This window comes from Pangasianodon hypophthalmus, chromosome 11, assembly GCF_027358585.1.
Source record: "Pangasianodon hypophthalmus isolate fPanHyp1 chromosome 11, fPanHyp1.pri, whole genome shotgun sequence".
NCBI classification, from domain to species: domain Eukaryota; kingdom Metazoa; phylum Chordata; class Actinopteri; order Siluriformes; family Pangasiidae; genus Pangasianodon; species Pangasianodon hypophthalmus.
The window spans coordinates 14212061-14237388 of NC_069720.1; the positions used below are offsets into that span (position 1 = coordinate 14212061).

The following is a 25328-nucleotide window of genomic DNA, read 5'->3' on the forward strand; positions in this document are numbered from 1 at the left end:
ACACTCTTTCCCGTACGTATGGAGCTTCCTCCGGCCATCTGTTATTGCAGCCACAGGATCCCAGATTGCAGTAGTGAGATGATGCAAAGCGAAAGCAAAACTCGGTTTTGTGTACAAAATGCCAGGCTCTTTTCTCAATATAGTGCTCTTCATATTACATTTATTTTTCTGCAAATCCAATCACAGAACAGTTGAGCCCAAATGTGGCTTTCTGACACTGCTGGGATTTGAACCTACAACCTTCTGGCCACTACCCCCATCCTCCACACCATAGCTTATCCTCACCCAGCTGCTGAAATAATACAAGCAAAACTAATTAGAGATTTCACATAATGTGACAATACTCTGGCTGTGGTTTTAGCACCAGTCCTAGGGGAAGGATACACCAGAGAGCTGAATGATGATAGGGACCAAATTAAAAATATCCTCATGGTGATGAGAGGAAAGGGAATGGCAATTAAATGGGTTTTAACACCATAGAGATGATAAATAAAAGACTCCTATTGGGGGAAAAAAATAAATCCAAAATCCAAGATTTAGGACTCTGGTTTATAAATACAATGCTTTTTTATATCTAAATTTAAAGCTATGGAAATATTTGAAAGGCAGCTTGATGAACTTACTAGTATGCTCCATATAAGATATGGGATATCTGACAACCAAATATGATGTCACACAAACCCATATTCCTTCTATTTAAAATGGAACAGCAATGTAAAGCCTCCCATTTGCCTTATTTTCTTTCTGTATTTTTTTTTAATGCAACCCTGAAAGTAAATGATTAATTACAACATACATTTAAGCGATTCATTAGAATATTCTTAAAGTCCTCGTGCAATTATTATGAAAGCTAGTTAACTACATTTTGGGTATTTGATGACTCTATGCTAAAAACCCATACCTGTTATGTATTTAAGAGTAAAATGCAGCCTGTCAGCAAAGAAACCTCGTATAAAAAAGAGAGGACTGTTGCAGGAGATGGGTTAACACGGTTTATGTTGAAGAAACATGGTTTATGTTGAAGAAAAAATAATAAAGTTTCATTTTTAGGAGTTTCAGTCATATTGAGCTTCATCCTGGTCAGGGTCACAATGGATCCTGAGGAACACCAGGCATGAGGCAGGAGAACTCACCCCAGATGGGACACCAGTTCATCACAGAGCACGGAGGAAGCTGGAGAATCCGAAAGAAACCCACATGAAACACAGGGAGAAAATATGAAATTCCACACAGACAATAATTGGAGCTCAGGGGATCCTGGAGAACGCTGGAGCTGTGGAGCAGCAATGCTACACACTGAGTGAGCTGTAGTCTCTAACTGTATACCTACAACGTGGTGTAACAAGGTGGGTGTGTAAAATAAGAGTACAGTGGGGTTTTTTTTGTTTTTTAAAAAAAAAAAAAAAAAAAAAAAAAAAAAAACACACCACAACCCCCACCCACACAACGCACTGCTGTGCTAAAAATGAACCACAACCACCCAAACAATGCCTTGTATCTCCCGTGCAAAACAAAAGCAAACTGACACCAGTGCTCTGTTGATCTACATTTGCACCTGAACAGTGTGTACACTTCATGTAATGAAATCCTGGAGCCTTTCAGATTTAGTATTCAAATACCAAATAACCCCAAGGCCACAGAATTGGAATTTGCAGGAATGCAAAATAACTAAAGTTGCCATCATTCTACATGAACCTCGAAATAACATTGTCAGTTCATCACTTCAATCCAATTGGTCCATTTATAAATTGTTAGTGTTGGCAAAAAAAAAAATGAAAAACACTTCAGAACATACTGTTATAGGAAAACTTTTAGGTGGTAACAGTAACCCTTCTGTATAGAGCTGCATCAAACTACCCAGTCATTGATTATTTTCCTACAACAGCACACCAAGTGCTTTATACCTCACTTCAAGCAAGGAAGGGCAAGAAAAATAGACAAATTTTTCCATATAAAAGGAATAAGGTTTATTGAAAAATATCGCACTCAACACAGTGCAAGAAAAAAACAGCACCTAAAACTACATAAAATTGCTAAATACAAGTGCTAAAAAATATACAATTTCAATTTCAGAATATACATTTCCAGTCAATGCAATATTAGAAATTATTGAGGTATAACAAAACTCTCTGGCCTTAGGCGTTTATTTATCAAATATTGTGTGATAAGAACAAAGTGAAGAACTTTGAGATATGTCATTAAATATTCACTGAACAGGAGGTGCACTTGGTGATCATTTGTTCGGAGAATTAACAGTCTGACGGTTTCCTTCTGAAGTCCATGGTGGGAGAACGAGGGATAACCGGATTGCATAACGGGAATAAAACAAAAGCAAAAATAATAAAGTGGAATTTCTAAGCACATACAGTAGTTAGAAAGCAAAGCCAAGACAAAGTTAAGGGATAACAAGCTCATTTTATGCATATTTTTAATATAATAGAACTGATTAGCTTTTAGTTAAATCACCCATGAAGGAATACTTTCTAGGGGGTGTCAAGATACACGGCTGTTAGACAAAAATCTGATCTGAATCAAATGTTTTAAAAGGATCCTGATGCCAGTGCATGCCTACATACCTGCTATCAAAATATGTCCACTTATCCCTGGCCAAAAAAAATTAAAAAAAGGATTTTTGCTAGAAGCAAATAGTGCAGTTGTGCGTAGCGGAAGGTTTTTCAAAAAGATGTGCTGGTGCAGAGTAATTCAGAAAATACATTTCATAACGGGAAGCTCCTACACCTAAAAACATCTCTACAAAGCTATTATAAGAGGTCTGTTAATATAAGGTGTGTATTGGGAGGGGAAGATCTACCTGATGGGCTAAATAAAAGAGAGCAGGTTACGAAGTTCAGCCCTGCTAAGAATCGGACCAAACAAATTTAACGGGTTACGGGAGACCCTACGCCCTGATTAGCTCACGACTTGTTCAATAATTTGAAAGGTGACTTTTATCGTGGTGTTTAATTCAGTCTCGATGCGCAGCACTGCCCTTACTAGTTCCTCGGCATGTTTTGTCGTAACAGACGGTCATCATCGGCCGCTGCTGTAGCCGGGGAACAGCTGGGTCAGGATGGCTTGTAGAGCTTTGTTCACCGTCATCTGGTAGTTCTTTCCTAGATCGTGACGGCAGGCGGGGCAGGAGTATACCTCTGCTTTGAAGGACCGCTGGAGACATTCCTATAAAAAGAAACACAAACGAAACAGGACTATGTGACAAACATATCATGACAATTCTATGCTACACGTCTGTATCATGATTCATAGGTTGGGGGAGGAAGAGAGAGAACTAGGTTTTAACAGCCAATCAGTTATGTGCTGAAATTTTAATGGATATCATGTAAACCATAATTTTGAGCACCATTTTGCTGGCACTTTGTCAAACCTAAATATCGTGGTACATATTGGACATGATCGTTTTTAGCACATCGTTCACCTCTACCTTTACAATGCATGTCTTGTCTTATCTCTGTTAACAAATCAGTATGTGTTTTTTTTGGGCTGACATTTCAGAGCTCTAAATATGCATCAGAAAGATCAGATACAGAGCAGAGATCCTGAACCCACCATGCAGCATCACATATGATGCAAGATCTGTTTTGCACTCATGACATGCACTGGAGGATCAGATCAGAAAGATGATATTATTCCAATCTAATGTTTCAGGTAAATAACAGTTGAATATCTGACACTTAGCACAGTGCATCCCTCATTTAAATTAATGTGCTTTTTCTGAAAACGTTACATGATACTCTCAGTCTCACCCTGCAGACATTGTGCTGGCACTCTGTGGTGATGGGCTGGTAAACAACTTCTTGGCAGCAGATACACAGGAAAACTTCCTCCACCTTGTTTATGAATCTCTGCAAGAACAGAATGGTTAGTTAGTGAACTGGGTTCACTGACTGGGCAGACAATTGCAATTTCGCAGTAAAACAATTGTGTGTTTATTTTTATTTATTTATTTATTTATTTTAACTGCAGTGCTACATTCGATAAACCTCTGTGCAGGTTTTGGTAACTCTCAATGAATAAGAAATTTTCTGCAAGCTGGACAAATTGGATCTAGCTATCAGAAATTAAACATTGTACATACTGGTCCTAGACTTAAAGACTCCATGGCCTCATCCCAAAGTTTCTTGTTGAGCTCGTCTTCCTTAATCAGGGCCTTCTGCTCCTTGGTCAGCTTGTAGGCCTCCACTTTGACCTTCTTGGATGTGCTCTTAGGTGGTGAAGTTTTCTCCTCATCCTCAACTAAATTAGACACAGAGACAGTATGAAATTAGACAATGTGACAGTAAACCAACAGCAAATTTGTCATTACTCTGATTGCTCATGCTTGGCATTTGGCAAGCATGAGCAATCAGATCATGCTGATGTGATGAGTACTGTACAAAAACATTTTAGGGCTGTTTTATTTGAAAAAATTCCAAACATGCAAAAAGTGTGTGGGTTGAATTTATCTCTATAGTTTAGGATAGACAACAATTGAAAAAAATCAGAGAATATATAAAAACTAAACTATTTTATTAGTTCTTTAAGATATACAACCTATATTCTGTTTGCTTAAAAATACTAAATACTTAGAAACACCACTAAAAATACACTACTAAATTACCACTAAAACAGCACTGAAGCTATTTAATATTGATCACAACTACAAAAATCCTAAAAATAACTAATTACAGGGCAGCTATCATTTTCAGTGTTACATGAAAAAAATCCAGTCACATGGTACAGCAGACGGCCTTCAGAAAAACACATGTACAACACATCCAGTGCTCAGAAAGTACCAGTATCAGTTATAAAGGAAGTTGAAGAAGTTGCACTTGCCTGCCTGAGATTTCCGCTTCCTCTTGCCCTTGGTAGGCGTTTCAGCCACCTCGTCCTCGTTCTTATTCTCCTTTTCCTTCTCCTTTGCTGCCACTGCTTCCAGATAACCTTCAGGATACTGCAGAGCATAGCCGAACATGCAGTTAACAACATTCAACTGCTCTTGTTAGCCCATACACAGGACAGGGAACACAGCTATATACCCAGCTACAGCTGCATTACCTGCATGGTGAGGCCAAGCTTTTTAATGCGTTCTTTGCCATCCCGGGTCCACGGGGCAGGTTCATCGTCATTCCTTTTGAGCAGGTATCTCCACACTAGGAATCCTGACTTGCCCTTCTCTGGCCAGTACTTCACCACCTGGTAACAACAACAACAACAACAACAACAAGAGGAACAACAGACAGTTAATGGTGCAGCCCTAGAAAAGATGTTAATGGCATTTTAATCATAATCATTTTTGCCTTCCTCAATTAAAAACAACTGACTACAATATCAGAGTCTAACTAAAGTTATTTAGCATGTCAGAAATTAACTGATTTTCATACATATTAAACCACAAGCTTTTTATTCTGAACTGTTTTACATTTTTTCTCTGCTGAGACACAAGGTCTATAGACAAGTGCACTTTCTTTCAGATACACAAAACTAAGGCTCAGACAGCCAATAAAGCATACAAGGGCAGAATTTTTATTTTCTAAATGAGTTTAAATGTGTTTAACATTTAATATTTTACATAATTGAATAAAATGCTATCAAGGTAACATTCTGAACCACAGTAAGAAAATATTTTGTTCCTGAAAACAGGCATATATGCTTGTACAGCCTGTCAAGATACCTAAAGAACCAAACAAGCTTTATATCATTTTCCACTCCCTTACAATTTTTCTTTGCATTTTGATGCATTTTAATAGCACATGCACTCTTTCAGTGCTTTTACCGTGCATGCTATCTCACACACCTTGTAAATGCCATCATATCTGTTCCCATCTTCTGGGCAGTATTTGCTGTGCTTGCGGCCTTTAGAACTGCGCACCACCCTCACAGGCTTCCCCGCCTTCCAGTCCTTTGCCTCGGCGCCATCCTTCTCGTTCACCGGCGCGTTGCAGTTCAAAGCCAGCGCCCTGCGACAATAACACCATTAGTAAGAACAGGAGGTAAGAGAGCACAGCAGTCCAAGTCCAGCACATCACATCAATAATTTGACAGATTTTTCAATGGGTTTGCATATATAAACACACACACACACACACACACACACACACACACAATAACCCTACAATGCAGGACCTACGGGTCACGCTGTACAGTAAAATAAAAAAATAAAACAAATAATGTTTCTCTATTTGCTAAGACATGTCTAATTGCTTCATCTGAAAGTTAGTGACTTTGAAGAAGGCTTTATCTCCACCCACTCGCTAATGTAAAAACACATGAAATCACACTGTATATTCTTAAAACCATTTTTCTCAAAATATTTTTTGCTATATTCAGAACAAAATCTCAGTTTCTAGATGAATGGTCCATCAGCCAATGACTAGATATGTTAACTGAAAATTTAGGCATATTTAATTAGGGGAAGCCTCATTTGCATAAACTTTCAACAATCAGCAATCAACTAGCTAAGACTAAATCATTAAAAACAAACTATAATATCACAGTGCACTGCATAATTAATTAAAATAAGAAAGAAAGAAAGAAAGAGGTAATGCAGAAATGCAAGACTAACAGACTATACCAGAACCAGAAACTGCAGTTAAATGGACACTTTGCCTACTAGGATCCATTTTAAAAATAATAATAAAGTCATGCTATGTCTATGCCTTCACCATGCACTCGTCCATTATTAGCCGATACCAACCTGTTCATATTGGTGAGTTTCTGATCGCAGGATTGTTCGGCAGTTCGCTTGTTACCAGAGAGATCCCGACCACCGGAGCCCGTGTATGTAAACTCGTTACCATCATCCTAAACGACAAGACAAAAATAAATCAATCATATTTATCTCTCATTAAACAGGGTTAAAGTAGGGCTATGATTATGATTTTTGGCTCTAAATTAAAACAGTTAACTAAAATATTGACAAGCATAACTGAATTTAGTCAGTTAACATCAGGTGTTGGTTTAAGGGCATGAACAACACAAGCTTGCCATTCATATGTCTGCAAAAATTTGGTTACAGAGAACTGTAGAATACTGTCAATTTTTGTTCATTTTTAGAATATAAGATAATAACATTACCTAAAATTTCATATTAATTCCAATGAAATTATATCTGCTCTTCTGATTTAAGGTGATAAAATGAATAAATACAAATAAACGTTGCATGTGAACTGGCTAAATAATACTGCAATAAATAATCCTGAATTCAATATTGAGTCTCAATCATGATAACTTTAACCATTATCGTGCAGTGCTAGTAGTTAAAACAAAATTGGTTATCTTGGGACAAAAAGTCCCAGCACCACACTAAGCACCACTATATCCAAATCTGTTTCATTAACGCCGCCTAACAACAATCCCAACATACCACGTCGTCCTCATAGCCTCCAGCCAGCACGAGAGAATAAGCACCGTCGTTGCTTCGGCCATGGATCCCTGCAACGTGAGGCCTGTGGACTCCAGACTCACTCACCTGGTGTGCAAGAAGCACATTTTTAGAAGCTTATATTAAGAAACAGATTAATTAAAGTTGTAAGATGCATGGCCAGCTCACCTGCACTCTAAACTTCCAGAGGGTACCCACAGGGACTCCTGGCACAGGCCCGTAATGGTTGGAGGGAACGATGGTACACTGTTTGGTGCGGCCCACACACGCCATACCCTGAACACATACACAAGAGCAAAACGGAGATTTAAAAAGATTCCAGTTAATGATATTATAATTCAAGACAGGGCATGAAACCCAGCATGACATCTATAGATGGTGAAAATGTTCAAGTACCCCTGCACTAAACAGGATTTTTAAATCAAGAATTTTTTTTTTTTTTTTTAACCCCAGAGAAAAGACATTTTGTCTGAATAGGCTGAACTGTCTTGATCCCATAAGCAAATAATTACAGTAAGACCTGGAAGCTTATAGATTAATATTTACAACACAGTGCTGTTGAATTCTCAATTTTAACTGGTCAGAAGGCACTGATCACTCTTCTACAACCGCAGATTTAATGATGGTCCAAATCATGTGTTTATATTAATGTGCTTATTCTAATACGTTATTGCTTCAATATTAACAGCTAATTCACAGCGTTTATAACTTGTTTTGTGGATGTTCCACAACAGTATATAGTCAAACTATTCATATATTATATATTATACACATATACACACAAACTCACTATAAATGGTCAAAAAGTATGACATGACATTCTTTAATAAGTGAAAAAATTGTGAGCATTAAATTGAGGTGGTATAACAAAGTTATAGTCAAATCTTATATGAAAATCAACAACAGCACAACCTCGTGTGATTTTTTTTATATTACAGTAGTAATATTCTTGCATTCTTTAGGTCAATAAAGGTGTAAAGATGCCAGATGTTCCTATGCCATCTATGCAGTGATCCAATCAGCCAATCATGTGGCAGCAGTACAATGCATAAAATCATGCAGATACAAGTCAAGAGCTTCAACTTTCACATCACACATCTGAATGGAGAAAAAGTGTGATCTCTGTAACTTTAACTGTGGCTTGGTCTTTTTCTGGTGTTCAACTGTCCAGTTTCAGTGAGTCTGTGACCATGACAGGCTCAGATTCTTGTTTTTGGCTGAAAGGAGAGGAATCTGATGTGGTCTTCTGCTGTTGTAGCCCATCCACCTCAAGGTTCGATATGTTGTGTGTTCCGAGATGCTTTTCGGCTCACCATGTTTGTAAAGAGTGATTATATGAATTACTATAACCTTCATGGAAGCTCAAACCAATCCATTTCCTCCTGCCATTTTCCTCTGATCTCTCTCCTCAAACCTGCAGGTTTCCTCTGTGTTCTTCAGTTTCCTCCCAGCTCCCAAAAAAACATGCAGGTAGGTGGATTGGCTATTGAATGAGTGTGTGAATGATAGACCAGCGTCCCATCCAGTGTGTATTCATGTCTCACACTCAGGCTTTTCCTCTGACCTCTCTTAACAAGGTGTTTCCATCCACAGAACTGTTGCTAATTCAGTGTTTTTATTTTTTTGCACCATTCTGTGTAAACTCTAGAGACTGCTGTGTGTGAAAGTCCCAGGAGATCAGCAGTTTCTAAAACACTCAAACCAGCCCACCTGGCACAAACAACCATTCCACGGTTAATGTCACAGTGATCTCAGTGAAGCTCTTGACCTGTATCTGCATGATTTTTGTGTTGTGCTTTTGCCACATGATTGGCTGATTGGATAAGTGCACGAATAAACAGGTGTACAGGTTAAAGCAGACTGGTGAGTGTATGTATGTGTGTAGGTACATGCACATACACACACACAAACACAGCATTGGGGGGGGGGGGGGGGGGGGGGGGGGACCTTCCTTCTATTCTATGTTTATTTATCAGGCCCTAAATAATAATTTTGTGGCTCTCACCAACTATTATAAACAAACAAATAACCTCAGGTAACAACAAAAAAAACACAACAGAGTTCAATATGAAGTCATTTCTGCAAGTAAAAGAACACTCAAACATGGTGGGAAAAAATAAGCACACCCTTCCTACTTCCACAACCGTTAAGAGAGTAATTAGCAGCCAGGTGTTACTAATGAACTTCACAAGATTAGTTAATCAAGAAGCATGTCTACCTCTATAAAAACAGAACTTTTGGCACATTGGTGTTCTGGCACACTCAGGGGTGTGTCTACATCATGCCAAGGAGAAAGAACATCAGCCATGACCTCAGAGAAGCAATTGTTGCTGCTCATCAATCTGGAAAGGGTTATAAGGCCATCTCCAATCAATTTGAAATTCACCATTCTAAAGTGAGAAGGATTGGTTACAAATGGATAGCCTTCAAGACAGTTGCCAATCTTCCCAGGAGTGGGCGCCCCAGCATATTCAGTCCAGGGTCAGACCATTTAATGCTCAGAGAGATAAAGCAAAACCCAAAAGCTACATAATGTGATGTACAGGCCTCTGTAAGCACGTTAAATGTTTATGTTTATGATGGCCAAATTGCATCTTAACAAACCACAAAAGGTCTGTAACCATATCCTTTGAACTGATGAGACCAAGGTGGAGATGTCTGGTCATCATGCACAGCGCCATTTTGGCAAAAACCAAACACAGCACCTCACCACAAACACCTCACACCAACTGTCAAGCATGGTGGGGGAAGGGTGATTTGGGCTTGTATTGCAGTCACAGGACATGGGAAACTTGCAGTCACTGAGACAACAACAAACACCACTTTAGACCAGATTCTTTACACCTATTCTTGAGACAAATGTCTCCTCTCCAGGAGCTTAAGCTAGGCCAAAATTTGGAAGGGCCAAGTCAAAGTCCGGACCTCAACCCCATTGAGATGCTGTGGAAGGATCTTAAGAGAACTGTGTATAAACAAATGCCCTCAAACATTAATGAACTGAAGCAATGTTGTAAATAAGAGCGGGACAACATTTCTCCAAAACGAGATTACTACAGAAAACTTTTACTTCGAGTTATTGTTGCTAAAGGTGGCTCTACATGTTACTAATTGTAGGGTGTACTTATTTCTTTTCCCCAGCAGGTTTTCTGAATTCTGAATGTTGGTATACTTTTTGGAAGAAATTACTACATACTGAAATCTGTCAGGTTTTTTTTTTTGTTTGTTTGTTTATAGAACTTGGTGAGGACCACACAATTGTTATTTGTGTGTGTGTATTTTATTGCATTTTATATATTCACACAAAGTTTTAATGGGCACTTTTATCCTACAGAATGGATGCAAACCTTATACTAAAAAGACAGAATGTGGTAAAGCATGAACACATACTTTGCCCCAATCTCTCTGGCTGGACGAGCTGGCAGACGCCATCTTTGCTTTCTTCTTGCTTTCCTTCAGCTTCTCTCCAGCCAGGACAACCTCACTCGCGTCATTCCGACACTCGGGGCAGTACCTGCACACGAGACAAAGAGCATAAGAATATCAATATCAAATCCCTCCTTCAAATCTGACCTATACCACAGACACTCTTGCACTACTCAGCTTAGCTTATTTCACTTGTTAGATATGCTGTTCTCAAGCTCCTCACCAGTCCTCATCAGTTGGGATGGTGGTGAGAGGTGGGTTGAGGCAGTATGTGTGGAAGGCCATGTCACACTCATCGCACAGCAGCTGTTTGTCCGGGTCCTGCTTCACCCCACACACACGGCAGTTACACCAGCGGCAGTTTTTCTTGGGGTCATCCTTACAGTGTTTACACTCTGGCCCGTTGGATCCTGAACACACACACACAAAAAGACAAACGCATCAAGTTCACATTCACATACATTTATGTTTGTGGCTTGATTTAAAGGAACAGGTCATACAATTTAATGCCATTTGATTGCACCTTTTAGTGATGTATTAACGCGAGTGAAATACTGAACAATGAGCAACTTACTCTTCAGGGGGCTGTCAGAAGCGGCTGCGGGACCCTCAGAGCTTCCAGCCTCTTCGATTTTGTAGATTTCATTCACAAACAAGATCCGGCAGTCATTCAGAGAGTCACCAGCATCCCTGTGATACAATCGCTATCAGTATGCAATCTCAAAATAAATCTATATACATCCGTCTCTGTATACACACACACAAGCCCTAGTCTTAGCACCCCTACGCACGGTGTTAAAAATCCACTGCAACGTTTAAAAATCTTTTACAAGCTGACATTGGTGTGTTATGTCACAGCTGCACCTACCCAAGCAGTATTTTGCCAAAAATCTCTCTCTGGGTGCGTGTCTCCCTCTTCCTCTGGATCTGAGCATCGTACCAGTAACCACGCTCTTTGGGCTCGTCAGGGTTGTAGTTCACCATGACCACCATGCCCTCCTCCAGCTGGTGCCACTGGTAGATGGTGCGGGCGCGTGGGCGCACATCCTTCCCCTGGAGCTGCACCACTCCGTTCTCCGGGTAACTGTGGGACAGGCAAATGCAGTTTGTATGTGCTCACTACACCAAGGAAGGTCAGAAGAGGAGATTACAAAAGAAACAGCTGACCAGAAATGTGTGCTTCAGTGTCAGATTGTTTACTTCATACAAGTTATACCATATGTCCAGCTGCACTTAGTGTAAAAAAGCATAAAGAGGTAATAATTAATTCTCCCATATGCACCCAGGAAGTTTTAAAACCTTTTAATTCATCCTTTTTGTCTTACATGTCAGAATATCACACGGCGCTCCTGTCCAGCTATGACTTCTTTTTTTTTTTTTTTTTTTTTTTTTTTTTTTTTTTTTTTTAAACATCATTCAAAATCTTTCCAAATTGTTTTTATTTGTACTGATTGTTTTCCTGGGCAAAATGGCAAAGCATTTCCATGTACATTTTTATCAAAATATACAACCAAATGTTTACTTTCTGAAGATTATTCTAGATGATAATCAAGAAAGAAAAATTCTTCTACTGCTATTATATTTGTGAATTCTTCAAATCTGTCAGTAAATAATTCAGCTTGGGTATATTTTCCATCTTGGCGTGGTAATCGCACAGTGAGGTGGAAATGTGTAGGGAATAAGCTTACTCTTCGTATTTGATGTGGTAGCGGATCTCGTCCTCTCCATCCGTTTCCATGCCTTCACCTTCTGCGGGTTTGGGAGTTTTTGTCACGTTTAAGATCTGAGCCTCAAACCAAGCTCCCATATTCAGGTCTCTGGCGTCTACAAACTCATTTATCTACAAGACAGTTAATAAGAAAACATTATGAAAGAATACTGGAAATATAATGTACAGTACAACAAACAAAACTTGTACTCCAAAACCTGTACCAAGTAATAAACAGTTCGCTTTGAGTGTAGTGCAAGATGTAAGATGTAAGCAGTGAAATAGCGAGGGGTTCACAGCACTCTTTACCTTATAGAGGCCAAAGCCCGGGTCGATGAGGTCACTCTGGGCTGAGGTTCCAGCGCTCTGACCCTCACACTCTCCGTGAGTGGAGCTCTTATCCGACTCGCTCTGACCTGAACCGCAGCCCGAGTCAGAGTCTGACAGCTCGGCCTCCTTGTCTTTGGGCAAAGAGACTGCAGGAAGCGCCTGTCTCACGAGTAGCTGAACAATGTCATTCAGGCCCACATTGTAGTCGAAAATAGTGTGGCCATCCTCCATCTATAACACAGTAGAAGAGTTAAAGATGCTGCTTTAAATGCTAGAAGGATCAAAAATCGATCATTTTTAATGGTTCAATAAAATAAAAACTGCAGTTTTTAAACATTTGCTTTTTGCTAACTGACAATTATACAAAAATCAGGTCTGTAAATAACTTCATAGAGAATTTCATATACTTGCATCTAATACACTGGACACAAACAAATTAATTTGGAAATCTTTCGCAGGAGCGAAGAAATGTGTTGTTCAAGGAAAAAAGGTTTTTATCCTATGAGAGCTCCTGAGGTTGTTTACATTTATGCAACTAAACTCACTGAGGAACATCAATTGATCAACTTCAAATCGTATAAGTGCAATTTTATACACAAATTACGCTACCGGGTTTAAATCACTTATTTATTATGAAAATCCTGAAACTCAATCATTTCACAGTAATGACTTGAAAGAAAGAAATCTAAAATATATGTCTATAAATAAAGAGATACAAGACTAGCCAATCAATTAGGACAAAAGAAACCACACTCTATAAAAGGAGGAACGGTTATTGTGTCGGAACGGCTTGATACACGAAACCCTTTGTACAGCTACATAAACATCAGCGATGGCCTGCATTTACAGATTTAAATTTAAAATTCTACATCATTATCCACATAATGTTCAGCCTTCTGACACACCATTTAGGGGAGGAGTGTAGGGTAGTGTTCGGTGAATAAAACTGATATGGATCTGTTACAGCAGCACATGTTTATAAAAAGCAACGAATCAAGAAATGATGGGGGATGGAGGTGGAGGGGGGAGAAAGAGGAAGTGATCCACCCTATCAAATGCTTTAGTGCCCATGACATTTAACTGACTGCATAAATACATTTCCCATATTTTCCATCATGCTTGTACACATTTTTTGCAACACTAAACCTCACAACATGCATCTTGACACATGTATATGTCTTTTTATCCAACCTGTTTGCCTCTGTAGAAGAGCCTCTGTCTCTCAGGCTCAACGTTGAAGAGCTCCATGATTCGCAGCCTCAGCTCATCCACTTTAGTGAGTTTGGACAGGGAGTCGACCCTGTGGGTCTCTTTACCGTCCATAGTGCGCACCTGGATCCACATTGCAGCAGCCCTACATCGACACGACAGTCAGATAAGACAAAGATGTAAATTCATTGCATACTGCAGCTTAACTCTTATCATGAAAACGTGTCATATACAGCTGAAACATTCGCAGAACTATTTACAATAGTAGCCAAAGTTCCTACTACCATCGCCGCTGCACCTCACACCAACGTCAAAAAACGATAAAATTTATGACTTGCTAATCAATTTACCATAAAAATAATTAAAAGTGTAGTTTATAAGTGACTTCACTGATATACAGACACTGTTAGCAAACCGAAATATCATCATTCATACACCATGTATTGTGAAACTGTTCACATATTTATGATATTTTACTGTCTTACAGATATCAATAAAATTTCCTTCTCTAAGGGTCAAAAGGTGAGGTTTTGGCAAAGGGGGGGAAAAAATCCACCCTGAATGACTTGCATTCTAGTCTTTATAATGTGTGGCGTCTAAAATTAATTGTAAACTTCACTGTGCAAAGTTTCGCTCTGGCTATGGTGTCCTACATTACCCACAATGCCAATCGACTACCTGCTGACAGTGGACCAGTGAGATTTAGCTTTTGCTTCATCTCTACCCTAGGAGAGTGATGCAGCGGTGCTTTAGTCCTTTAGCCTGTCCAGCTTGCTCACTTTCTCATCTGTACACACTGATCAAACCGACCAGCTTGCAAATCTTCAGCTTTTGTGCTGAAAACACCATCACGCTTGTCATCTCATAGACTGCTTGAACTAGAGTCAGCATCGTCAGACTGCGCTGTATAGCTACACTGACGATGAACGTTGATGGAAATTATTTTTACAAGGTATAACGGTCAGATTTCTTTTAATAGGAGAGAAAAATGTAAACGATTTAAAAGACATTACTGCACTAGCAATAACAATGTCCTCCCTATGACGTCAGAGCAACACACCAGCAAACTTCTCACAGGATTAATGAAAATAAAGCCTTAACTAATAAATTAACACAAGTATCACTAAACACGTCACAGATATTCGAATATGAGTCTATTTAATGTGTTTCAGGGTGGAGTTTTGCGTTTTTAAGTGGAAATGAAGCTTTTCCATTGATGAACTCCATCCGTTAATGTGAGGGCGGAAATGCGCTCCGGCGCCCCCTGCTGGTCAGCCACTGTATGACAGATATAAACACTCCCGGATTGGCACAACCTCCTGCACTAAAGCCTGCTAGTGTAATGCAGGTTATTAGTAATAGTCAAAAAATAATAATAATAATATCCTTCAGAAATTATACACGTCGTAATTCATATAAATAAGAGTTATGAAGCGTTTAGAGAAATGCTCTTCTGATCTGCACAAGTTGGCTTAAAGTCGCCTTTGTTGTTTTAGTCATTGTTCAACCATAATGCTTAGCCATGCTAAGTTAGCTGTATGCGGAAATATGAATTACAATAACATTCTGGTTAAAGAGTTTTCTTTTTGGTTTAAATACAGCACAGGCACAAACAGAAAGTTAATTAACCAAAGCTGCAGGATTGGCATTAGCCGAGCTAAGCTACATTTAACGCTATTCACCAAACCTGAATATATTTACAATTAAGCGTTAATAAAAAACTAAAAAACAACCCAGTTAACTGTTATTTTAATTACTATTGAAGTAGATGAACTTACCCTCTTACTCAAAATTACTCAATTTGCCGGAGTTTTAAGTTGAGTTCAGTACAAGAACAAAATGTGAGGCTTGTGAAAGAAACTCAACTCAATTCATTCAGATTAAACTACAGCAACAAGTTATTTAATCTCAGGTACAGCTAAAAGTATCATCTAACTGTAAATTACATTTCCAAGAATAAAGCCGGGCGACAAAGTTACAATGAGAACCTTCTAACTAAAAAAGAGCCCCAAAATAAGATGTTCACAATTACCTCTGTCTTTACGTCCTCTCGAAAACAAGAAAGCAACAGGTTATAATTCAGCAAACAAGCGTCAGACTGAAATACAAAAACTCTTTTGACTCTTAAACCTGCACTACATAAAACCTCGTACAGCGATTCAATAAAAAAAATTCGTTCAACAACGTGTTTTCCCCTCCTGCGGCAGGCGATGTCGCGTTTCTATTGGTTCCTGTGGGCTGAAATCCACTCACAGATTGGCTTACACACCCGTCAATCACTTCTCTGACCGGAGCTTTCGGCTCAGCGCGCGAAATCGAGCTCTCGCGGCAGCACGTGCCTACGTTAGGTTACATATCGCGAGATTATGCTAATGTAACGACTTTTTATGGACATAAACCTCGTTATGGTCTTTAAAAAGCATTTTTAGTGTTTTAAATGTTATCATATCAGACAACGAAAGAGACAATGTCTGCCAATTATTTTTTTTAAGAAAACATTTAAGGGAAAGCCGTAAACTAAACTAAACTAGCAAAACCAGCATTAAACCCCCGGAATACTGACAATCCCCCCTCCTCCCCCCACTCCCATATTCCAGCAAACCCCGCCTTCTATGCTCGGATTGGCCTGTAGGTCATACTCACGGCTTCAACGATCCAATCGTGGCACTGCGCGTGAGGCCTACTGGCCAATCCTAACGCAGAATGGCGTGTTTGTCCTTTGTGGTGATTGGCGGGAGAATGTCTGTCATAAATATAATCAAAATGGCGAAAGCAGTTGTATCTCAATGTATTTCAAACAATTTATATGTTTACATAATTTATTCTTAACATATATTTACACACAACCTAACTTTTTCGCGAATGATAGTTGAGTGGGCCTAAAATCATGACTGTAGTAATACAATATTTTACTTAACAGTAACCAATATTAACACCATTTAACATGTTAACATTTAAATAATTAAATGTTAGTAAAAATGTCAAACTCATTGGTAATAAACAACTACTTGTAATTGATTCATTTTTGTTTAGGGTTCAGTCTTTGTTTAGACCTTGTTCAAGGACTTTTCATATTTCATATGTATATTGTAATACCTCAAACTGTGTGGCACTTTTTGTTGTTTTGTTTTGTTATACACTTTTCTTTATTAAATAACACCTCATGTATTTATTAATTTATTATTTGTCTTAGATTATGTGAAGTGTACATACAAGTCCCATTGAATGAGCTGTTACTATAGGAAATGATAACATATTAGAACAATCACATTAATGTAAAGCTGTAGTTTGCCTTGCAGCTGGAACTACTTTCAGAGCTGCTATTATAGAAAAGTAATCAACACCTTCCAACCAATCAGATTCAAGAACAGGACTGTAGTATAAATGTATATAACATATCCATTAATATCTAAGTCATACAAAACAGTGTGCAGACATTAAACAAAATAGGACACTATACTTTACCTTTTATACCTTTTTACTTTTATACATTGTTTTAAACTTACTTTACTATTTTTGTTATTATTGGGGGCCAAGCACCAAAGGTGCATAGGCACTGTATTGTTATTCTACAATTTCTTATTAATGGGCAAAGCACCAAAGGTGTGTAGGCACCCTATTGTTATTATTCTATATTTTCTTCTTCTTCTTCTTCTTCTTCTTCTTCTTCTTCTGGCTAGGGTGTCTGTGGGAGCCCATAGAACCGTGTGGTAAAAAGCTGTGAAATTTGGAACATCAGCCATCTTGGATTTTGTCAAGAACAGTTTTTTCACTACTCCTCCAACAAATTTTGTCCAATCATCAATAAATTTGGCACTGATCATCTTCAGAGTAAGCCTCACAAATTATCAAAAGAATTTTGAATAGTCTAAAGGGTTTGCCCGTAATGGGCCAACGAATCTGACGGCAAAGCCGCCAAACAGGAATTGAGGTTGTATCTCAGCAACGATTTTGCACACTGACACAAAACTTGGTAGGTATCTTCAGGACCATGACCTGAGGCTATGCAACAAATTTCATGCCAGCGCCACCTAAAAGTCAAAAGTAACAATAACATGCTAAAATATGTTATACACTATATTGGCAAAAGTTTTGGGACATCTGCCTTTACATGCACATGAACTTTAATGACATCCTATTCTTAATCCGTAGGGTTTAATATGGAGTTGGCCCACCCTTTGCAGCTATAACAGCTTCAACTCTTCTGGGAAGGCTTTCCACAAGGTTTAGGAGTGTGTTTATGGGAATTTTTGACCATTCTTCTAGAAGAGTATTTGTGAGGTCAGGCACTGATGTTGGACGAGCAGGTCTGGCTCTGCTCTAATTCATCCCAAAGGTGTTCTATCGCGTTGAGGTCCAGACTGCAGGGCAGTCAAGTTCCTCCACACCAAACTCGCTCATCCATGTTTTTATGTTCCCACAAAGTTAGGAGCATGAAATTGTCCAGAATGTCTTGGTATGCTGATGCATTAAGAGTTCCTTTCACTGGAACTAAGGGGCCAAGCCCAACCCCTGAAAAACAACCCCACACCATAATCCCCCCTCCACCAAACTTTACACTTGGCACAATGCAGTCAAGCAAGTACTGTTCTCCTGGCAACCGCCAAACCCAGACTCGTCCATCGGATTGCCAGACAGAGAAGCGTGATTCGTCACTCCAGAGAACGCGTCTCCACTGCTCTAGAGTCCAGTGGCGGCATGCTTTACACCACTGCATTTGATGCTTTGCATTGCATTTGGTGATGTAAGGCTTGGATGCAGCTGCTCAGCCATGGAAACCCATTCCATGAAGCTCTCTACACACTGTTCTTGAGCTAATCTGAAGGCCACACAAAGTTTGGAGGTCTGTAGCTATTGACTCTGCAGAAAGTTGGCGACTTCTGCGCACTGTGCGCCTCAGCATGCGCGAACCCCGCTCTGTGATTTTACATGGCCTACCACTTCGTGGCTGAGTTGCTGTTGTTCCCAATTGCTTCCACTTTGTTATAATACCACTAACAGTTGACCCTGGAATATTTAGTAGTGAGGAAATTTCACGAATGGACTTATTGCACAGGTGGCAACCTATCATGGTACCACGCTTGAATTCATTGAGCTCCTGAGAGCAACCCATTCTTTCACAAATGTTTGTAGAAGCAGTCTGCATGCCTACGTGCTTGATTTTATACACCTGCGGCCATGGAAGTGATTGGAACACCTGAATTCAATGATTTGGAGGGGTGTCCCAAAACTTTTGGCAATATAGTGTACATCTAACTGTCATTTTTGCTACTCCTCCTCAAATTTTTTCCAGTCTTGTGAATTGAATAATGGGTCACATCATCTTGACGCCTGTCTGAAAAATGCTGCAGCAATGCCACCCTGCTGCCCATTTGTTCATCTAGACCTTTCCTCCTACAGTCAGAGAATTCTACCACATCCCCTGGTCAAAACATACACATCTTGAGTGAAACTACAAATCACTCTGGAATCCCTTTGCCCGAAGTTATGGCTCTGCTTTCCTGTGATTGTTTAGGTAACAATTGTAGCATGTCTGTGAATGTGAGGCTCACTGAGTTTGAGTGCATGGCCCCCAAAATGCTGCAGCACTTATTATTATTATTATTATTATTATTATTATTATTATTATTATTATTATTATTATTTTCTTTTATTAGTTATTTCCTACTGCAGCACCTGTGAAGAACGTGTAAAATAAGACTCCAATTGTACAGCATTTGTGACAATAAAGCTCTTAAAGTAGTCCTTAAAGTGTGTGTGTGTGTGTGTGTGTGTGTGTGTGTGTGTGTGTATATATATATATATATATATATATATATATATATATATATACAGTCATTAATTAATTGTCAGTAAATATGACAGGAACTGTTATCAGCTCCTCTTCGTCATCACTGGAAATTTGCCGCCATCTTGCGGTCACAGTGTCAGGCCGAATCCTAAATCACTTCCTCTGGCTACGTAGTACACTACATATGGCTTAAAAACATCATTTCATACGTCATCATTGACGTAGGGAGCGTATATAAGGAGTAGGGAGCCGTTAACGTGATTTTTTTACGTGACTCCAAAATTAAGGTTTCGGTGTTTAGAGTTTTCACACTAGCCAACATTATTGAGGTTTTTGCTGCCTTTAAAAAAATAAAAATAAAAATATTAAAAATAAATTAAAAATTAACACGAGACATGGACCGAATCCAGCATGTCTGCTCATATGGTCTAGGTGCACTATTACACGCTGTAGAAGCCATATATATCACACCCTATGTAGTGCACTTCTCCAAGCTGTTTGTAATGGCGCCGTTGTTCTTTGACACAATGACGTCAACGTTCTCCCAGACAATTTCCTCTTCCTGTTTCTCCACAGAAGCAACCAAAAGCAAACAGCGTTATTGATTTAGAGGTACGTTTGCAAATTACACTGTAGTGGATTTTTGTTGTTGTTGTCTTGATGGTCAGATGTTCAATGGTTTGACAGTCTTGTGTGTGTGTGTGTGTGTGTGTGTGTGTGATATTCAGGATCAGGTGGAAAAAATATTTTAGCTGCCTGTTTCCTTCATGGCTCAAACTTGATATAAGTTTTAAAACTTAAGTTTTAGGAAGCTAAGAACCCTTAATAATCCAACAAACCCTTAAAAAAAACATTCAAGAACCCTTCAACAACCCAAGAACCAAGACAGTTTAACTAAATCTTAAGTACCAGACAGGTTCTAGATATTAAAAAGAAAATAAATAATTACCAACAGTTTGGAGTTTTAAGACTGTTTGTTAAATAAATATATGGAAAGAAAGAAAGAAATAGGAATTAAATTTTCAGTCAGTTATTCCAAATGTTCATGTTTGCGAACCAATAAAATTTAAAAGCACTCATGTCCAGACCTAGAAATGTATGAAGAAGAAGAAAAAAAAAAAGAAGTGTGGAAATTCTGTTACTAAATTCGGATCCAGACCCTACAGCTTACGTAATGTGTAACACTTAATGATACTTATGAACATTTTTGAAAAAGTCTGGAATTTTTCCCAAGATGTAAGGGTTTTAGCTTTTCACAATCTTGTCAAAAATGTCGGCGCTGAGGTTGCAGCAAGTTCACTACTTCTCTAGATTACTTCTTTCTCTGTCAAGACTAATTGTAACCTTACCAAAGTGGGCTGATTTTGAATGCCGATGTTATGTTATGTTGTTATGGCAGGCCAATTATTTAGTTTGGTATTTTATTATTTATTTAGTTTTTATCAGGATATTTTAGTCAAAAACATGTGATCAGTGCAGTGAAGTTAAGATACAACTGGAAGTGAAATAGATCTGTTTCTTTTTCAGAGATATGGACATGGATGAATCAGTGTCATCACCCTGCAGGATCAATACCCCATTAGAGCAGCAGGAATGAACATGTGGGCTGGGCATGATGGTTTGGCCAACATTCATATTGCACTAAGAACAAAATGGCAGAAGAGACAGGACTGGTGGATGAGAAGAAGCTGACAGAGCCTTGTGTGAAACCCAACACTGTGGTGAATAGCCCCTCAGAAAGTTCAGTCTCAGGATCAAGAGGCACTGAGAATATCTCTGGAGAACACACAGCTGCTGGATGTCAGATTATGGGTGCCTCCTTCCAGCCAAGCAGGGGAACCGCTGAGGTATTAAAAGCTCAGAAAGAGCCACCTAAACGAGATGATAGCTACCCATCCTCTCTTCACTCCACCTCCACTTCCTGCAGCTCCTACAGCCTAGAAATCAGCGTATCCACGACCAATAACAGTAACAAAGAGTCAAGACCGCTGCCTCTAAAGACACCTCCAGAGAGCAGAGATGGTCAAAACCATGAGGCCAAGGCCCCAAGTCCCCTGGGCTATAAGAATCCAGTTCCATCAGTAACAAAATCATATAGACCTTCAGATCCCAAGCCACTCAAAGAAAAGGAGCAGTTAGCAGAATTAAAGTTCATTCAGTGCCTAGATAAGCATGGCACTTCTGAGATTGTAACACCCAAGTGCCCAAGTATAGACTCTGGACTGGAGAGGACATTTTTGTCCAGCCCTAGTGGTGATGGAAAGGTAGGAGCTCAACCAGTGTCAACAAGCCAGCCACCAAAAGCAACTTCCACTCAGGAAGTTGGAAAGCATGAGAGCTATGGTTCAGAGAAGCGAGACAGCCAGGAGGAAGAGGGCATGTTTTATGCATTTGTAATCCTGCATGCAGAGGAGGACTCCGAAGAAGCTATGAGACTCAAGTCCAGGTTGGAGTCGATCTCCTCAACAACTGGAGCGACTTTCTCTGAGGACTTTGCAGTGCCCGGGCAGTCCACCTTCAGGTGTGTGGAGGACGCCATCGAGAACTCAGCCTTCGTCATGCTGCTGCTCACAGCAAACTTTAACACTCACCTAAATGAGACAAACGCAGATTCTGCACTCATGAACTCAATTGAAAAACCACACAAATACAACACCGTCATCCCTCTGCTGCCCCGGGCCAATGGTTTGACTCGTGATCAAATGCCCTACGCTTTGAGAACTAAAAACCCACTAGATGAAATGAGGGACAGAGACATTTTTGAAAAGATGGCCAAAAAGGTCTTGGACTTGAAAAAGATCCAGATCCAGAAGACAATGTGGAGAAAGGCACAACTGGTAAAGAAAGAACGGGAAAAACAGCAGCGGTTGCAGGAGGAGAGACAGTACTGTAAGGACTTGATTCGAGAGTCTGCAAGGGTCCGAGAGTTAGAGGAGCAAGTACAGCAACTGCAAATGCAACAGCAACGCCTACCTCCTTATGCTCACCAGCCCAATTCATACCAGGGTTTTCCTGGAAGACCACAGTCGTTTAGTTCCATGCCTTTCCGAGGCCCAGTTCCGATGCCTTCATATTACAATGGGAATACGTGGCAACAACCACCTTCCAACATCCACATTCAGAATGCTAAGTGCATCATGATCGGGAATAACTCCACCATGACTGTGGGAGGAGTTGTAGACTCTGGGGATGAAGATAACTTCTGAAAACTGAAACACTGCCTTGAATCACAAAAATATGTTCACATCACTATGAATAATTCACATCACTATGAGATTGGACCTTTAGCTTATCCAATGATTAGGGTTCATATAGTGTCAGATTCATCATTACTCCTAGTGTATGAATGGACGGTTATTTCACTGTTGACTTTTTCACAATACAGATTAAAATTGTCCATTACCATCTACCAATTCATTTTTCAAGTTCCTTACTGCAGTGGTTCTCATCTTTGTGTTTGGCTGCAACTCCCTTCTTCTGGACTTGCCCTTAATCATACTACAGCAGTCTCCATTTCTCCGCTCAGGGGACATCGCTGTAATCCGCTACTTTTGTAAACGTTATGATGGTACCGCTGCTGAGACTACTCGTATGTTCATAACTTGATTATACACAACAATTTATCAAACACACAGAATAACATGGCAATGCAGACTAGAACTAAACCCAGCAACTATCTGGGGGTGTTTTTTGGCTAAGAAGTGCTGTACACTGCCATGGTAGTTGGAATTTTATTTTATTTTATTTGTTTGGCTCATCACACCACTTTTCCTCTCGGCCACTCTCTCTTTCCACTTATAAGGATAATGTGCTATGTACTGACAGTGTAAAAGATTTTATATGTTTAATAGGTTTCTAAGAAAAAAGAACAATTAGGGGATATGAGCTTTCTGTTTCCTTTTGGTTTATATATATGGTGGGTGGGTGTAGTCAATTTAATTAATTCTTTCATTTTTATTTTCATTTCATTTTTAAATGGTTGATTAGTACCATGAAACTGTGATAATGTTTTAAACTAGGTTATCATATTGTGGAAATTGCAAATGATTCATTATTGTGATAATTATTGTGTACAGCTGATGGTCTGGTCAGTAAAATGATTACCCAGGACTTCAATTTTGTGTGCTCTGGCATTAAATGATATTGTTATTGTAAAAGAACTTGAAGAACTTAAAGAAAATTGTAAAATTTCTCAGAAATTGAGTGTTTTTTGAAAAATTCTCAAATGTCCATAAACGTATCACATACTAAATACACAGTTTACCTGCAAATGCAGTACTTAACAGATGCTTCTTGGACTTGTTTTTGGACAACCAGAAGCAGGAGATGTACCAGAACAAAGAAATGAGGAAGAATGAATCAGCATGAAGAACAGATTAAATAACTCCACCATGCCTGTGGCAGGAGGAGGAGGAGACTCTGGGGTTGAAGATCGCTTCTGAGATATGACACTTGAATCATAAATGCAAATTGGTGCAATTATTCATATCAATCAGTTATTTTCTATGGAATTGTGTTTTTCCAATGAAACATCTGATGATTTTTACCTTCCATGTTATATGTGGATGATGGTGTGATTGTGGTATCCAGTATATCATCAATAAAATGATTACCTTGCAATCTGGCATCGGTCAGTGTTGTTATTTCAGAAGAGGTATATTATCAGAACTGTAGTTGTGATATTAAAAGGTTCTGAATTGTCAGTGAATTTATCATCTACTCGACAACACAGGCTTTCAGTCATGTGGGTTTTACCAGCTGAACCAGTTCAACAATGAAGTCACTTCACTTCCACCCATTGTCTTCTTACATTTTCCAGCACTTGGAATTTATCTTGATGATCATGATAAAAGTACAAATATACAAAGAACATGTATAAAGGGGTGAATATATAATATATTAATACAGTATATTCAATATTCTTACAGTATAGTGTACATTTCTGAAAATTCTTAGTACGAATGTCTATAGAAAGGAACCACCATAGAACCATATACAAGGAATAAAACATTTTGGGACATGGTGTTATAGGAAAGTAATCAACGACCTGGTGGTGTGAAATGGCCTGACGCAAAATGGAATTACTGTTACTGTTATTTTGCCATAACGGTACACCTTGAAGTGTTTTATTCCTCTTATACTACAGCAACTTGCCAACAATTACAGTTTTTAATTTCTTAAAGAACAACAGATTGTGCTAGTATAGAATAAACAGCTAGTATAAACAGTCATTCTCTTACTAGCCTCTAGATCTATCTATATACTATATCTTTGTTAAATACTAATACTAATAAATACTAATAATTTGTTAAATACTATGTCAAATGACACTTTTTTTCCCACCCATTTATTATTAGGATTAGATTATGTGCAACGTCTGCCATACAAGACCCTGTAGAAATGGCAACTTGTTAGAATGAGCACATTAATATAAACCTATGATTTGAAATACAGCTGACATGATTGTCAGAGCTGCTGTTAAAGAAAAT

General features: G+C 39.0%; 2 protein-coding genes across 2 annotated transcripts; one reads left to right on the plus strand and one right to left on the minus strand.

Moving 5' to 3' along the window:
- Positions 1–1952: 1952 nt before the first annotated feature.
- Positions 1953–16577, minus strand: uhrf1 (ubiquitin-like with PHD and ring finger domains 1). The gene is made up of 17 exons (XM_034308945.2): positions 16081–16577; positions 14031–14193; positions 12819–13070; positions 12490–12641; positions 11670–11885; positions 11376–11491; positions 11025–11211; positions 10766–10889; positions 7547–7654; positions 7361–7465; positions 6692–6798; positions 5792–5954; positions 5053–5190; positions 4831–4948; positions 4094–4251; positions 3762–3860; positions 1953–3177 (listed from the first exon to the last, which is right to left on the minus strand). The coding sequence occupies exons 2-17, from the start codon at positions 14181–14183 to the stop codon at positions 3031–3033; spliced, it is 2343 nt and encodes a 780-aa protein (XP_034164836.2). The 5' UTR covers positions 14184–14193; positions 16081–16577; the 3' UTR covers positions 1953–3030.
- A 3610-nt stretch (positions 16578–20187) lies between these two features.
- On the plus strand, positions 20188–24459 carry ticam1 (TIR domain containing adaptor molecule 1). Its single transcript, XM_026927615.3, has 2 exons — positions 20188–20451; positions 21367–24459. The coding sequence occupies exon 2, from the start codon at positions 21492–21494 to the stop codon at positions 23043–23045; it is 1554 nt and encodes a 517-aa protein (XP_026783416.3). The 5' UTR covers positions 20188–20451; positions 21367–21491; the 3' UTR covers positions 23046–24459.
- Positions 24460–25328: the final 869 nt, after the last annotated feature.

Excerpts from the sequence above, each read along its gene's own strand:
- ticam1 (XM_026927615.3), top strand. The coding sequence starts at position 21,492 with ATGGCAGAAGAGACAGGACTGGTGGATGAGAAGAAGCTGACAGAGCCT.
- uhrf1 (XM_034308945.2), bottom strand. The coding sequence starts at position 14,183 with ATGTGGATCCAGGTGCGCACTATGGACGGTAAAGAGACCCACAGGGTC. Across the intron at positions 11,886-12,489 it reads TACCACATCAAATACGAAGA|TTACCCGGAGAACGGAGTGG; the intron begins GTAAGCTTATTC and ends CCTGTCCCACAG. Across the intron at positions 10,890-11,024 it reads ATCCCAACTGATGAGGACTG|GTACTGCCCCGAGTGTCGGA; the intron begins GTGAGGAGCTTG and ends TCTCGTGTGCAG.